The following is a 17,523-nucleotide window of genomic DNA, read 5'->3' on the forward strand; positions in this document are numbered from 1 at the left end:
AATTGGTTTCCTCTGCCCTGATCCAGAGCAAGCAGAGCTCCCAAAGTGCAGGTCTTTATGCAGCCCAGTAATAACAAAGGCAAAAGGTCAGACATCTTATGGTAATATTGGCTTTGGAGAATCATGAAGGTAAATTAGCAACATACATTCTGTGCATTTTAAAGTATTTTTCTTCTCATTTGGGAATCTTTTGCTTTTATCTATGTGTATTATTATTCCTCTAGTTCTGCTTTCCATAGTGGAAATGTCCCCTTAATATACCAATCAGGAGATGGAGGAGGAGGACGAGATGATCCCTCACTGGGCAGATTATTGCACTCAATGATATCTGAAGTTCTTTCCAACCCTTACATTCTATGATCCTCTAAAGTAAATCCTCTGTAGTGTCTAGTGTCATGTGGCCAGCAATATTGTGCAATTAGAATGTACTATATTCAAATGTGTGGTCTTCTTGCCAAGATATTAAGTTTCACAATCTCTATCATTTTCAGCTTAAAGCAATTGTCTTCTACAAAGCAAACATTCTTGCCAATTTTACCCCAAGGTTGGTGAAAGATATAACACATTTTTTAAAATAAAATCTGTGTACTTATGTTACAGAAGTACACAAGTAACACAAAATCATATTTTTTCAATGCAGTTGGTTATACACTTTTCTGCTTGACCATTTAACGATGTAAAGCAATCTGCCACAAGCATATTAAAATTCTGTTTTTGTTTTTTTCACAATGTTAATAGCAAAGAAGAGATTCAAAAACACAATAAATGACACACATGAAATTTGTTTTAGGACTTTTTCACACTGGGGCCTTCAGCTGCTAGTCACCAGGGGATGAATGGTTAGAAACAAAGCAGCTTAAGGAATCTTTTTCCAGATTTCAATTCCTTCCTTTGCTTTAGCCTGATGTTCTACCTGGACCTCATTTACCATTGCCCACAATTGGTAGAGTACATTGCTGTTTTATCCTTTCTGGGTTGGTTTAAAAAATAAGCAGAGGAAAACATTGTAGTTTTACTATGTTTCCTATCATTTAGGTTGGGAGATGGGCATCCACAAGGAATGGGGAGGGGAGGGTGTCAAAAAAATTCAAGATGGTAGCCCTGGCCATGTAATTAGAACTCTCCCTCTTCTTTTTGAGTTGCATGCACACAATTCCTGTAAAAACAGAAACAGGACTTTGACTGTCAGTTGCATCTGACATCTTGCTCAAGGTGCCACAGTGGAAAAGCTAGAAGTGGGAAATCTTTTTAACCTCAAGGGGAGGGGGGGAATGGAGAAATTATTCTATGGCTGTATCAGTAAGCTGCAAAAGTAAATAAATCATGGCCATAGAGGGCAACAGGCAATAACCAGAGGAAAGGGGGTTCATTGCCAAAGGGCACAATAAGCAGCAAAAGTGAAGGGATTTGCCTGGAATGAAATGGTGCATCAAGCCATCTGGACAGCATTGGCATCGACAAGCTATCAAAAGTCACAAAATGCTGACTTTTATTGCATAGAATAAAGATGGGTGGGGATTGTTTTCCTGCTGGGCTGGAGGTGAATAGATTTCCATTGTGTGTCCTACCCTTGAGAAATGATCGTGGCCAATATGTGTGCAAGGGCAAGCTGGTTAAATTGCCCTTTTTTGGAAGCAGTGTACATTGGTCAAAAAACACCTCTTCAGCTGACAGAATTCTACACCAGGAAGCTAGATTGTTTTCAGCTCTGTCGCAAGTGCATTGATCTCCAGATTGTATGCAAAATTATACCTGGTGCATGATGAACATTATTTAGATCCACATGGTCCCTTCTCTAGTATGACAGCCTTATGCGGAGATCTCCCTTAACCTCCCACCCTACTCATCTGCTTACAAAAGAGATGAACTTACCAGAATAATCCCTGCCTGGGCTGTAGCAAATTGCATTAGGACCCATTCATAATTGTTAGGACCCCACATTCCTAACCGGTCACCCTTTTTCAATCCAAGGGCCAGAAGCCCAGTGGCAGCTTGCTCCACCTGCAATTTTCAAAAGAACAGGAGTCTCAGCAAACTAAACTCCAGAGGTAAGGAATAACAGAATATATGGAATGAATACTCTGTGCTACGCAATAAAGACACTGAAGTAGCCATTGTAAGTATTTAAAGAAAAGAAATTGGCAGTTTATCTTGCATTCATACTCCAAATTTGAAAATATCACTGAATGGAAATCTCCAGCATTCTTACGTTCCTGAATCCAGAAAATGTTCTCAGTTCCACCTTTGGATAGAAAACATGCAACCCAAGGAAGACAGATGTGACTTGAGGTCACATCCGGGCTTTTACCACAGTGTTTAGATCTCTGATAGAATTAAGAATTAGGAACTGAGATATTAATTTGGGCATTTAATAGATACAGTAAGAACTTTATTTTAACCAAGGTCTCATCAAGGTTTACTTCCACCTTCTGTTTTCAGTTCTAAACCTTGGTATTTTTGAGCAACCTTGAAATTTATGGATTTATTTATCTTTCACTTTAGGTACTGTTTGTTTTCCCCAAAGACTCTGAGTGGTTTACAGTATATATAAGGGAAAATAAAATTAAGCAATCAAAAAGCATGCATGCCTGGAAGAGTGAAATAACCAAACATGCTCCAAACCAACGAAACTACAAAGTTTGCTCAGCATCCAGTCTAACCTCAGGGCTGGAGGCAGAGCCATGCTTCTAACACCTTCTATTACAGCTGTAGGTGGGGATCATAGAGATATCTGGGAGGATGCTATTCCAGAGGGCAGGTGTCACAATATAAAAGGTGATTGTTTCGATCCTGATAGATGACATTCTTTGATTGAAGGGACCTGCGGTGTGTCCATTCTGCTGGATCGCACTGGGGGAGGGGGACAGAAAGGCCAGAACCTCTGTAACATTTTAAAATGTATTTCTCTAACGGTGGGGACAGCTTTTCTAATCATTTTATTCTTTTATTTTTTTCATTCAACTTTAAAATGCAGCCAGTTCAACCTGTTAAATTTTATTTACCCCCTTCTATCCTTTTTAATTATTTTATTTACATACAATATTTACTGAATAACAAATTGCCAACACTGGCAGTACAGAATCTGTAACAGTTACCTACATCTTGCTTAAATTGAGAAAATGTTTTTCGGATCCCTTCAGTTAAGAATACCAAGGCTTCTCTTTCTGGATATCGGTCGGTGGTTTCCTCTAGGCACTGATCCACAGTTTTGGAAATAAGTGGAATATCTGAAGGCCCATTCAGATAGCTTTTTTTGGTTATAGGTGTGGCAGGAGGTATATCAAATGGTAGAGCACTGTAAAAGCAGCAAGAAAGAATTAGAAGTTACAAGCAGCAAAATCATTCACACTGGGGAAAAAAACAAAGAACTGTTGCATGAGATCAACTACTGCAAACTAACCAATAAAAATAAGAAAAAATATATAAAGATATAATGTGCCATTAATAATTTTAACTGTGATCCTATATCCGATTTTCCATTTGACATCTTTGTCTTCATCAGCAAGATCATTTGTAAATGGATATATCTCACAATTAAATGTCTACGAGCAGCTGTTTGTTCTGATTGACATTGTTTGTTGTTGTTCAGTTGCTGGGTGGTAGCTGACTCTTCGTGACCCCATAGACCAGTGCTTTTTTTCTAAAAAAAAAAAAAAAAAAAGGTGCCGGAACTCACACACATCATACAACCAGCCTTGCCTACCCTACAAGGTTCCATCCAAAAAAGGTGCCGGAACTCCGTTCTGGGCGTTCTATGAGGAAAAAAAGCCCTGCCATGGACTATGGTATGCCAGGGCCTCCTGTCCTCCACTGTCTCCAGGAGTTTGCCCAAATTCATGCCCACTGGGTCCATGACACTATCTAACCCTCTCATCCTCTGCCCTCCCCTTCTCCTTTTGTCTTCAATCCTTCCTAGCATCAGGGTCTTTTCCAATGATTCCTCTCTTCTCATTTGGTGGCCAAAGTACTTGAACTTCAGTAACTGTCCTTCCAAAGAATAGTCTGGACTGATTTCCTTTAGGAATTAATTTATTTAGTTATAACCATTTCTAAGGTGTTTCATTTCTTAATAAGTGATAAGTTTTTGTTGCTTTTGTAAGAGAGCCAAAGGTCTATTTCTGGGGACACAGTGACAGCAGGATTTTTCAAAGTGCGAGGCTCATTGTTCTAATTGCAGGGGGGGGGAAAGGGTAGGAAATTGCACTGCTGAATTTTAGCAGCAAATGTTGGAGATGCTTTAGTTTGGCAAAATGGGAACCTGGCCCCATTTGACTTACGGGCCCCATGGTTTATCACCTGATGTATTCAAAGAACTTTTTATTTGCAATGTTAAATATAAATCATAGTTCAGCCACAATATAGTCAGGTGAAAACTAGGGAGGCAAAATTTAAACCAATGTTAGGAAACCACATTTATCCTAAAGACAACCGTATAAGGCAAACTTCCAGTTTGTCTTTCTCAAAAACAGAACATCATGCATGGTTTCCCATCTAACACCTTATTTATTTATTTGTTTGCTAAATTCTTAAACAAACTGGCAACCCAAATTATTTGGAGGAAAAAATGAATAACATACCAATGTTGATAAATGAGAACACTGCATCACTAGGTTTTACTCAGGTAAAGTTCTGGCAGTTAACATTGGTACTAGAATACTGTGATTCCTCCAGTCTTACTTTATCCTTAGCTTGTTATTTAAACAGCTTTATTCCAATCAGGAAAAATCAAGTCAAGGTTTTTTCTGTTTAAATTGACACAGAAATATAGGTATAAATTTTTATCACATTTCCTTTTTTCTTTTGGTGAAGCATTGCAGAATGCTTCACCAAAAGAAATGATGACAGAAATGATGACAGAAATGATGAGTCATTTCTAGATTCATATAAAATACTAGCTGTACCCAGCCACGCGTTGCTGTGGCTCAGTCTGGTAAAAGCGTGTGTTGCTTTTACGTCCAACAGATGGTGCCGTTTTTCAAAAAAAGCATGTTTTTACCTGTCACAGGTGTGGACATCTATATAATATAGGTATATAAAAACACATGCGTATTCGAATGCAACATTGTGTCAAAATTTCAAAGCAATCGGTGAAGAACTTTCGGAGATTTAAGATTTTGAACAAACGAACATTTACATGTTTATTTATATAGATATAGAAATTATGCCACTGAATTTTCATCAGCTATCTAGGATCCTCAAAATATTCGCCCACCAAAGGAGATAATGTGTTTTGTTAGCCAGCCAGGAGAGCTTACCACAATTCCAAGCAACTCATGGTAGCAATACTAGAGAAAAAAGGTTCTTGATTTTGACCTACTATGTGTTCTTACAGTACATAGTTTACAAGCAAGACCATTCAAGAGAGATAGCTTAAACCAGTGTTTCTCAACCTTGGGGATTTTAAAATCTATGACTTCAAGTCCCAGAATACCTCAGCAAGAAAGGCTAGCTGAGGAATTTGGGGAATTGAAGTTTACACACCTTCCAAGGTTGATATACACTTGCTTAGAAGTTACTAGTGAAAAATCCATTCTAATAGGTGTTTGTGATAAGAAGAAGCTTGCCAGTAAGCATGAAGACCTTCAACTCCTCATCAACAGAGTCACAGAAATATCTGAAAAATACGGCTTGAAGCTTAACACCTCAAAAAGCAAGATCATGGTCGTCAGCAAACAACCCATTAATTTACCACCAATAAATTCAGAAGGAATACCACTAGAAAAAGTTGAAAGGATCACGCACCTCGGTTCTAATTTACATGAAAGCTGGGATATGTTGAAGTAAAGACAAAGATAGAAAAAGCCCGAACAGCATTCTTCAAAATGAAAAAGGTCTTCTATAGTCACGACATAAGCCTAAGACTGAAAATCAGGCTTGTCAGATGCTATATTTTTTCTATCCTGCTCTATGGAGTAGAGAGTTGGTCTCTGACAGAAGGCCACCTGAAGAGACTAGAAGCATTTGAAATGTGGATTTACAGGCGGCTGTTACGTATAAGCTGGATTGACAAGATCAGAAACGAGGAGGTGATAAGCCGTCTGGGAAAGCCAAGGGAAATAATCAAAACAATTAAAAAACAAAAATTAGAATATTTCGGACATGTGATGCGACACCCAGAAAAATACGGCATACTCCAATTAATCCTTCAGGGAAAGATTGAAGGCAAACGAGGTCCAGGCAGAAGAAGAACATTGTGGCTTCAAAATCTAAGGGACTGGTTTGGACAAAACTCAGCAGCATTTTTTCGTGCGGCTGCTGATAAAAACAGGATCGCCAACGTCCGATAACGGATATAGCACAAGAAGAAGAAGAAGATAAGAAGAAAAGTATAAGGACAGTAGGAAAGCAAATATGGAAAACTCCATCAATGAAACATGGCAATTGCATAATAAAACTCTCATCAGACTGTAGGTGCAGCAAGTGACAGTAATTGTTCTCGTAGTTGAGTCTCATGAAATATGCTCAATTTGAATGTGCTAAAGGGGAATCTGTGAAGTAACTAAAAGGAATGGATACTGCTGTAAGCATCAACAGCAAATGAAGGTAAGGTTTTTACAAGTTATGTAAGTGAAAGCCTTTAATTATGGCATGCCTGTGGGGCCTAAAATTATAGTAGTTCAATACACTATTGTGACATAGAAATCTGCTAGTAGAATATCATAAAAACATTTCTTCTATGCCTCTGTCTCATGTGACAAAACAATTATCTCAGTCTCACATTCTTTGTGTGTGGGATACTTTCCAAAGTATTAGTTCAGAAAAGGGTCAAATAACAGTACTAAACAAAATGCACGTTGTATATTCACTAAATACCAAAATTAGAGGTATTAGGAATGGGTAATAAAATATCCCAGACTCTGGAATTTATTACAGTACTATACACTACTGCACAGTACTGTATAGTTTCATAATTGTTTGTTTTGTAATAGATTTACAGATTCAGTCAGATATAAGCCTCTTCTTTCTTTAAGTCTTTTTGTCAAAGTTTCCACAACATTTCTGTTCTAAATTCATGGTCAAATGTTGAGGAAAAGCCACATTCTAGTAAGTAATTCTAGTAATTAATTCAATATTACAAAACAAGTGATGGAAATTGCAAATAGATATTTGAAAATGTAATGTTAATTTTTTCACATATTTTTTAGAAAAAAGATGTTTAATAATACTTTATGCATAATTAAATAGAAAACTGAAGATTCCTCAATCTAATTTCATATATGATGAACAGAAACATTGCAAAGTAAAAAACTGTCTACTTCTAGCAAGGAAATTAGACATTGGTAAACAATGGAAATATGTAGACCATAACTCATGTGGACACGTGATATGATATGATCTAATCTATAGCCTGGCTTACAATCTGTTGTAGGGCACATCAAAATAATCCATCATTATTTGACAAGGAATGGTGGCATTTCATTATTGCTATAAGAGATAAGAATTTTGGCAACATATTTCAGTAAGGCATTTGACAAGGTAGACCACAACCTACTCCTTGGTAAGCTAGGAAAAGGTGGAATAGACAATATCACCACCAGATGGATCTGTAGCTGGCTAACAAACCGTATTCAATGAGTAGTCCTCAATGGCACCACATCCACATGGAGAGAAGTAAGCAATGGGGTACATAAGATTCCGTCTTAGGCCCAGTACTCTTCAATATCTTCATAAATGACTTAGATGAGGGAATTGAAGGGGAACTCATCAAATTTGTAGATGACCCCAAACTGACAGTAGTAGCCAACACCCCAGAAGACAAACTCAGGATCCAAAAAGATCTTGACAAACTTGAAGAATGGGCCCTATCCAACAAAATGAGTTTCAATGTGGAGAAAAGCAAAGTCTTACACTTAGGCAGGAAAAAACAAAGGTACAAATACAGATCGGGTGAGACCTGGCTTTAAAACAGTAACTGTGAGAGGGACCTTGGAGTCCTAGTGGACAATCAGTTGACTATGAGCCAGCAGTGTGCAGCACCAACCAAAAAAGCTAATACAATCCTGGGCTGTATAAACAGAGGCATAGAATCAAGATCACGCGAAGTATTAGTATTGCATTATAAAACCCTAGTAAGACCACACCTGGAATACTGCAGCCAATTTTGGTCACCATATCACAAAAAGGATGTTGAGAGTTTAGAAAAAATTCAGAGAAGAGCAACTAAGATGATCAAAGGCCTGGAGGCTAAAACATACAAAGAACGGCTACGGGACTTGAATTTGGCTAGTCTAAAGAAAAGAAGAAATAGGGGAGACATGATAGCAGTATTCCAGTATCTGAGAGGCTGCTACAAGGCAGAGGGGCCAGATTGTTCACCAAAGCACCAGAGGGAAGGATGAGAAACAATGGTTGGAAACTGATCAAAGAGAGAAGCAACCTGGAATTAAGGAGAAACTTCCTGACAGTGAGGACAATCAACCAGTGGAACAGCTTACCCCCAGAAATCTTGGGTGCTCCATCACTGGAGAGTTTCAAAAAGAGACTAGACATTCACCTGTCTGAGACGGTATAGGTTCTCCTGCCTGAGCAGGGGGCTGGACTAGAAGACCTCCAAGGTCCCTTCCAGCTCTATTCTATTCTATTCTATTCTATTCTATTCTATTCTATTCTATTCCATTCCATTCCATCCCATCTCATCCCATCCCATTCTATTGTATAAAAAATTATGGACACTTTAAAATTACTTTTTTTCAGCACCATGTAATTTTTTGAAATGTACTTAACAAATAAAATAAAAAGAAATTAACACATACATACATATTTCCTTGGATTAATAGACATTGTATATCTGCTACAACTATGTTACATAATCTTCTGGAGTGTCTGTACATTCCACCTCTCCCTCCCCCCTCAATTTCGTATCTTGGAAAACAGAGAAGAAATGTAAGGAGAAAAGTATTTTGTGCCTGTCTCTGTATGAGTGGGATGCTTGTTAACTATTTATTTATTTAAAACATTTATATACCCATTCATCTAATACCAAACTGTGAGCAGCTCCCAGGATGGGACAACTAATACAGTGTTTTGCAATCCCGCAAAACATGATTGAACAAGAAGTTAAGATGGAACATGACACCCCTACTGAATTGGGAAAGAATCCAGCAAGGAAAGGCAATGCCACTCCCTCCAGTAGATTATAGCACAGTAAAGGAATTAAATATCTTAACAAAGCGTTTCTCAGAGACCTGGACCAGCCTGGGCTCAGAAGCCCAAAGAAAGTAATATACAATTTTGCCTGGCTTATCTTGCTCCCTCCCTGTCTATTGGTTTACATTTTTGGTTTGCAATTACTGAAAACAGCTCATGCAGTGAAGAAGACTGCTTCAGTGCACTCTCCACTTAAGACTCAACAACATGACGGAAGATTTTATGTCCTTAAAACTTGGCACAAACAATAAATGTAATATCGTAGCATAACTTTGGCAGGTTCAGTATATTATCCTTCTTGGAAAAGGGGGGCTTCTCAATTTCTGTCTTGGTGAAACTCACATCCTTTGAAAAATGATTAGTGGATTAATATGTAAAAGGCTGAATACTACTTAAATAATTGAAGTATTCATCTAGTGAGAAATTCCCCATCTATCGATCAATTAACTGTGGTCAAAAATTAAAGAGGTAAATAAAATATTAAGCAGCACTGCTTATTTTAATTGGTTGCTGGGATCACCTATACAATGATTTAATCTTATTGAAGATCTTGCCAATCAGACTTGTGTAAGTTTAGATGACCTACCTAGGCAGTACTTCCCACCCCTCTTCTCTCCCTATGAATTCAGAAATCTCCCCCTAGTGGCAGACCAGTCCACTGCATTTGCACTGAAGAGAATGAATCTGCCCGGTTTGATCAACCTCAGTGAGGGGAGGAAATGGACAATGGAGCTTTCTAGATTCTGCTTAAAAATATTATGCTTATTTCTTTTCGCTAGATGTAATAAGTAATATTTTGAATACCTGACTTTTAGATGATAATAATAAATTCATTTACTTGTTGGGAAAAAGTGCCACTATAAACTTGGGAATTTAGCTGAATTCTTTGGTCTAAATCAGGGGTCTGCAACAATTGACAACTTTAAGACTTGTGGACTTCAGCTCCCAGAATTCCTCAGCAAGCTATGCTGGCTGAGGAATTCTGGGAGCTGAAGTCCACAAGCTATGCTGGCTGAGGAATTCTGGGAGCTGAAGTCCACAAGCTATGCTGGCTGCGGAATTCTGGGAACTGAAGTCCACAAGTCTTAAAGTTGTCAAGGTTGCAGACCCCTGGTCTAAATAAAACTTTCAGAAACATCTTCCATAGAATATAAACTTCTATTAAGGATTCATTTTATGAAGTTTGTACATTCTATTTTGTGGTGCCTATAATATTAAAAGAATTAATATGCAGTTCCAAGCTGCACTGTTGAATACATACATACATACATACATACATACATACATACATACATACATACATACATACATACATACATACATAGTTAGCTTTCAGATGGATAGTCCTCAACTTACAACTACAATTGGGACCAGAATTTCTGTTGCTAAGCAAGAGGCTTGCTAAGGGAGCCATGCCCCATTTTACGACATTTTTTTGCCACAGTTGTTAAGTAAATCAGTGCAGTTGTTGAGTGAATTATGCAGTCGTTACACAAATGCAGCTTCCCCCATATAGCTAGGTAGGTCACAAACTGCAATCACATGATCGTGGAACACTACAACCATTGTAATCAATGTCAGTGGCCAAGTGCCCAAATTTTTATCAGATAATTGTGAGGATACTGTGATGGTGATAAGGGCAAGGACTGGTTGTAAGTTGCTTTTTTAATGCTGTTATAACTTCAAACACTTGGCAAATGAATGTTTGAAAGTTGAGGACCACCTATAAAAAGAAAATCTGAAAACATTAATTTACAAATCTTGAAATGTCTGTTGTGCCTGAAATTTCAAAAAGCCAGTTCAATTATTGCTTTCTCTCTGATCCACTAGGTAGTGTGTATAGTTTTGTCTCCTGGTCTATTAGAAATTGATTCTGTTCTATTTGGTCCACCCATGGCATTCTTGACTCTTCCTGAATGAAGAAATTTGTTGTTAAATACAGTATATTCTTCTGCTTTCTAAGATGCCAACTAAGCAATTTTCAAAGATTGCCAAATGTAAAAAGACATTTAGTATCCCTTCAATATTAGGCCCAAAGCAGATACTGGAAAGTTGATACTCGCTTTTCCCCCCAGTTTTCAAAGGGACCTTGATTGCAAGGAGCAACTAGGAACTGGCAGTACTTTGACTTGGCACGGAGATTGAGTTTTTAAACTGAGGAGATCCAAGGAAATTTGTATGTAGGAGATGATGAAAACATGGTTGAAAAAGGAAACTGTTCTTTCTAAAGAAATGTGTATTTCACTAAATGTTCTCCTATTATTCTTAATTTCTCATGTGTATGGAAATCAACAGGTATTTTCAAGAGAAAGTAAAAGCTGCAGTTTTAAAGATGTGCTGAAAAAAGATTTTTAATAGATGCAAAAAGCTGGACTGACTGATATTGTTTCCTAAAGGTCCAGTATAACCTCCCTTCTTTTGCAACAGAGCTGTTTCCAGATAATTTTTTGAGTAAATTGCCATAACTTGCATGTGATGTTTTATAGATAGTATATACATTCAGATAGTTCTATGTGTAATTTGCAATAGGGTGTTTATTATATGGAAAAATAAACTCTTTGGAAATGAAATAGCAACTTGTAACAAAACTACCTGAGGGGTGGCTTTGATAAAACATTACATAAGCTTTGTAGTGGGTTTTTGTTACTTATGTATTACTTCTCTATCATTTATTACTTCCAGCCATGGTGGCGCAGTGATTAGAATGTAGTATTGCCAGCTAACTCTGCTGTCTGTCAGCGGTTTGATCCTAACCGGCTCAAGGTTGACTTAGCCTTCCATCCTTCTGAGGTCAGTAAAATGAGGCCCCAGATTGTTGGGGACAATTTGCTGACTCTGTAAACTGCTTAGAGAGGGTTGTAAAGCATTATGAAGCAGTATATAAGTCTAAGTGTTATTGCTATTTGCTTTTAAACAGTGCTAAAATATTTTTTCCTGCTTTTTTGAAGGAATATATTAGAATAATAGCAAACCACTATATATGTTAAAAATTATTATACCACTAAGCTCATATAATAAGAATATATATCAGTGTAAATTCCATTAGCTATCTACTAGTCAAACTATGTTGGGATGAGTTGTCCATCTTCAGCAGCAAAATTTTAATGCTTCCAAATTCTGCTTAACAGATTGGGATTGAGAATTATAACAGGATTATAATCCCTTTATTTATTTGGGGGCACAATGACTCAGCAGTTAAAGAAGCTGAGCTTGTCAACTGGAAAGCTGACAGCCAGGGTTTGAGATCCGAGCGTTGCGCAATGGGGAGAGTTCCAATGGTGGGATTCAGCCGGTTCTCACCACTTCGACAGAACCGGTAGCTATTTTTTTGTTGCCCAGGCCCAGAATGGATTTCCAGAAGTGGCATCTGCACAGAGAACTGGTTGATCACATATTTGAATCCCACCACTGGAGAGTTCTCATTACTTGCCCCAGCTCCTGCCCACCTAGCCATTCGAAAGCATGCAAATGCAAGTAGATAACTAGGTACCTCTTTGGTGGGAAGATAACAGCCTCAGCGTATAGTCATGCTGGCCACATGACCACGGAAAGGCTGGCTCCCTCCGCTAAGAAACGGAGATGAGCCTCGTGCCCGAAAGTCGGACACAACTGGAGAGGGGAACGTCTGCCTTCACCTTTACCTATTTATTTATAAAACTTATTGACCACCCATCTTGCCACACACTAACTCTTTATAATTATAGTCCCTTCCTTGAAGGTTCTCTATGAGTAAACCAAGTGTCATCTTTTGTTTACGATCTATCCTTCTAATATTTCATTAGACTTAGTGTGATACCTATGCACCATTTCCTTCACAGAGGCAAATACTAAAGTTGCACTTTTTTTTCTTGACAGTTTTCTTGTTTCTGAACAAGTATGTTTGTGTAACCCCTATAATTTGGTCACTGTGCTTTTGTGGTGATTCAAATTGTGATGAAGAGGAAGTGGATTAAGTATATTAATTAGATTATAAAGCTGTGGCTCCCAAAGTACACATTGCGACATCCCAGAGCACTTCAGCCAATTTAGAGGGGTGCCAGATGATAACACAGTGAGGGCTGGCATCTGTCAGACCTCACATGAACTGCAAACTTAAGGGTACTGTGGAAAAAAATACTCAGGGGACCATGAGCTGATAAAGTTTAGGAATCTCTGATACAAATAATATCTTGGCTGATCTTGACTACATCTTGATATCTGTTAAACAAGCATCCTGCACTGAATTCATAAAATGTCCTTGGCTCTTTGGGCCAGATGTCAAGTGGCTTTTTATGAGCAATATCTTAGCCTGAAGCACAAAGCCAACACAAGCAATTATCTTGCATTCCACAGTAATAAGATTTCGTCATTTCATGACGCTGTAATTTCAAATAGCACTTTGAGAAGTCAGTAGCAACCTGTTAAAATGTTTAACATGTACAAGAAAGCAGAGTTCAAGGTCAGGAAGAATTGGCTGTTTCAAGTTGCCTGCCTGCAGCTATAAAAAAATTGTCTGGTTGCTAATATATGTGGAAATTTTAAAGCCACATCCATTATCAGACCACAGAAATGAAATAGGTAAAAGTATAAAAAAGTAGAGGGGAGAGATGGGGAAAGATGGAGATTTGCAATCATGGGAAGACGGCAAGATAAATTCTTACATGGACTTTTCTCTCTACCTTTCAGCTTATTTCCCCAGTTAAATTATTTTTTGTTCCCTCTTCACTGTTAAATTTAGAACCACTAGCCTTTCAATATTATAATCCGTAATATACATATTAGGAATTCAGTTTTAGATAGTTCTAATCACTACCAGCTGTGGGATGTGGATAAAATGGAGGTAATTTTTTTGTTATGCAAAAATGAACAGAGACAGTTATATATCTCGGGGGGCGGGGGGACTCAATGTTAAAACACCAGTTTGGATAAATATGAGTCAGCTAGGTTAGGTGGCAGCACTTAGCTAAAGTTGGCTGATCAAAAAGTTTAAATAGAATTGCAGTCCTTGAAAAGAAGACTCCCAGGGCATCCCAAAATTGCAGGCTAGATTGGGAAGCTGAAACAAACAAACAAAAAAACTCCCAGAAGAGATGATAAGCTACTTTTGTACTGCTGCCAAGAGAACTGCCTGGATGTGTCACTGAAGTCGCCAGCACCTGAAGCCAACTAGAAGAGTATGACCAACTGATAAAAGGCTATAAAAGGGTCAAAGGGAATTTTCTGTAATCGGGGATAAAGGGTGATGCACTGAGTTCAAACACCCCCATTTTATTTACTGTTCTTTCTATACGCCATGCATTTCCTAACCTGCCACTGGATTAAATAGCTTCTTGGCAGCGGCCAGAGATTGCCAATGCTGTCTAAATAGGTCAAGACATTTTTTTTTCCCTTTCCTGAAAAGACATCTCCTCAGCACCCTAGTTTGCTTCCTGCTCCTCAAAGCTGTTTCACCCAACTTTTCTGGCAATTCTATCTTGTTAGGCTACTTGTCTGATTTTCTTGCATCTACTCAGGTACCCCTCCACTCCAAATATTCAGCTCAAAACATTCCAGTAATACTTTCCTCAACTTTCTCTCCCCCCCCTCCATCTCCTTTGCCTTCTTTCTACCTGCCGCCGCCCCCCCCCTTTGCCCCTCAACTTGGGGCTTCCAAAAAGCTCTCGGCCCGGCGACCCCTCTTCCCCTCGCCCTGTACCTGAGTCGCTGGGCGCCCCGACGGCTGCTTCGAGTCACCACCAGGGTGGTCAAAAGCTCCCGAGCGGCTCTTCTCAGCGAGGCGGTGGCGGTAGCCATGTGGTTCCCCTTCGCGCTACAGATGCAACAGCGGCGGCGGCGGCAGCAGGCAGTTCCCCACCCTGACTTCGGACGCTCGCCGCAGGGAAAGAGGCTGGAGCGGCAGCAGGAGCGCGGAGATAGCGGGAGACGAGAGCGGGAGAAGCGGGGCGGGCGCTGCGTTGCGCTTTCGCTCCCTGAACTTGGGCGCTTGCCGAGCCAAGTTGTGGCTGGGCTCTGTCGCGTCAGCGAGGAAAGTGAAAGTGGGCGGCGATTTCCTTCTTTGGGACCAGCCAGTCCGTCTCCCGGGCAAGGCAGCGCGGGGGTTGGCCGGCCCGGCTGGGTTCTGCTGGGGCGGTGGAAACCCTCGCCTTAGCTTAGGGTTCCCTCCCGCGCTGAGCGCCCGCTTGCTCTCGCAGGCTCTGGAAAGACGGAAGAGGGAAGCGAAACTCCTAACTGAGAAGAAAAACCTGCACCAAACCAAAGGGAAGCAACGCGGTTTTTTTTTTTAATCCTTGCAAGAAAGAAGGGCGCTTTTCACCACCTCGAGTCCCGGAACCGGTTGGAGAAACAGCGGGTCTTCCCGCGAAGATGGGACCTTGTCCTCCGTCGCTCCATCTGGGGGCCCAAAAAGGCTGTCCGAGACCTTCTTGCTAACAGACGGAATGGCCGGGTCATTCTGGAAGGGGGACCCCGAGAGCTGCGGCCGCTGCTTTTCTGGAACGGCGATCGTCCGAGGCGCTTGCTTAAAACTGTAGTAGAGCCCTAGGAAGCTGACTCGTCCCTATTTAAAAGGGTCGTTTGTGGGATACATTTATGTGCACCTCCAAATGGGCCTATAGGGGCAGAAGGCATTCTTCCCAAATTACCTCACCGAGAAGAGAAGATGCTATAGAAGAGCATATACAGTTAGGAAAGGATAATTTTCTCACTTGAGGAACACACTTGCCCAACAACTGAGATACCATGGGAGAGACACACATACACACGTAACTCCTCATAGGCTGTTTTTATGCCTTAAAATAAATTATGGGAGTAGATAACAAAATACATATTATTGTATCTACATGTACGTTTCTATTGTAATACTAGTAATTACTGTATACATACTAAATTACTGCAGTTGTAATACTTGTAATATATGTAATAAATTAATGCTATTTGATAAGGGCTATTGTATCTTCTTAACACAATGTTGGGGGGGTGGAAATGTAAAAAAAGGCATTCAATAAACTAATATTGCATTAGTCACATTTGAATTCAAAGACTTGCTCATATTTTCTTGCTTCAGAGCCAATCCATCCTAAAAGAAATGGAAATACCACCTTTTGACTGACAACTTCAGTTATTTTATTTGACTGAAATCAATAAGTAGTTTTGTCAATATGCGGTCACAATTGCAGATAATGAGAAATAGTGCCCTCTTCCAAATATATATTTAAATTTAAAATGTTGATGCAATTGTTTAATGTATTAATGTTATTACATTTATTTATTATTTCAATTTTGAGGCCATCCAGCTCCATAGCAATTCTGGATGGCTTGAAATTAAAAGAGAAAACAAGGTATTTCAAAGAGGGGGAAAAAAGAAAGCATATTGGAAATGAACTCAAAGACTGAACAGAAAAACCAAACAAAACAGCTGAGGGGGCTCAGCCACATGGAAATCTAAGGGCTGGAAGAACAACCACTTCCTTAGCCACTGGGCAGAAAATGGAAAGGGTGAGAGTAATATGAATGCATGCTCTAACACGGTCTATACCTCTGAGAGGTACAACTGTTGTGACTTACAACCCTAATTGCCAGGCTCAATTACAGTTGTAGGTCCAGGACTACTTATATTACTTCAAAACAGCCTGTGTTTAGATCCAGATATTACTTTTTGGTTAAACATCAATATTTTGTTTTCCTGCATTGATATTCGTGGGTAATACCAACCCCGCCTTTCTTTGTACATTGTACAGAACTGCTGATTTAGAATTAGTCTCTGGATATGCACATTGGCAAGATCTAGCTTGACCATCAAGTGAAAATAGCCTCAAGGAAATAATGAAACATAAAAAGAGAGTCCTTGTTTAATTATGGTTGAAGAATCCCAGCATTCAACAGTAGCCAACCTGAAAAGTGACATCTTGTTTTGTGAACAGGTTATAATTGTGCTATCAGGTACATTTCATATTTACAAATCATAATTAGGAATAATGACGATAGAGAATGTGGATCAAACAATGGATACCTGTCTAGATAGAATGCTTCATTGGATTACACATTAACAATTAGATAATGTGGTGAAAAATTCTGAGTCCCTTAAGGACGCTCTGCCAACTACGTCAAAGGAACACACTAGAATTGAGGGAATTTCAACATTTCCATTCAATCCAACCTGAAACATTTGACTTCAGGTTAACTAGGTGGCTAAACGATGCAGTGTAAGGCACGACAGTGTAAGCTCTCTTGAATGTAATTGCTTTTATTTGATCTAAAATGGTCTTTTAGCTAAGTGTCTAATGAAATATGAACAGGAGTGGATTTAGGGCTAAGTTTGATGCAGCGAAGTATTGATTCCAAGACAAATCAGCCTTATTATTCTTTATTCTATTATTGGCATTTTTCATAGAACATATT

General features: G+C 39.2%; 1 protein-coding gene across 1 annotated transcript in view; it reads right to left on the minus strand.

Annotated features, from left to right (window-relative positions):
- Positions 1-14,959, minus strand: part of ACSF2 (acyl-CoA synthetase family member 2) — a 59,096-nt gene extending 44,137 nt beyond the window's left edge. Inside the window, exons 1-3 of the mRNA XM_015811731.2 lie at positions 14,822-14,959; positions 3,100-3,295; positions 1,873-2,001 (exon numbers count right to left, since the gene is read on the minus strand). Coding sequence (XP_015667217.1) covers positions 1,873-2,001; positions 3,100-3,295; positions 14,822-14,919 — 423 coding nt within the window. The 5' untranslated portion in view covers positions 14,920-14,959. The remainder of the gene's footprint in view (positions 1-1,872; positions 2,002-3,099; positions 3,296-14,821) is intronic.
- Positions 14,960-17,523: the final 2,564 nt, after the last annotated feature.

Source organism: Protobothrops mucrosquamatus, unplaced genomic scaffold (assembly GCF_001527695.2).
Source record: "Protobothrops mucrosquamatus isolate PMUCROS unplaced genomic scaffold, P.Mucros_1.0 scaffold_52, whole genome shotgun sequence".
NCBI lineage: Eukaryota > Metazoa > Chordata > Lepidosauria > Squamata > Viperidae > Protobothrops > Protobothrops mucrosquamatus.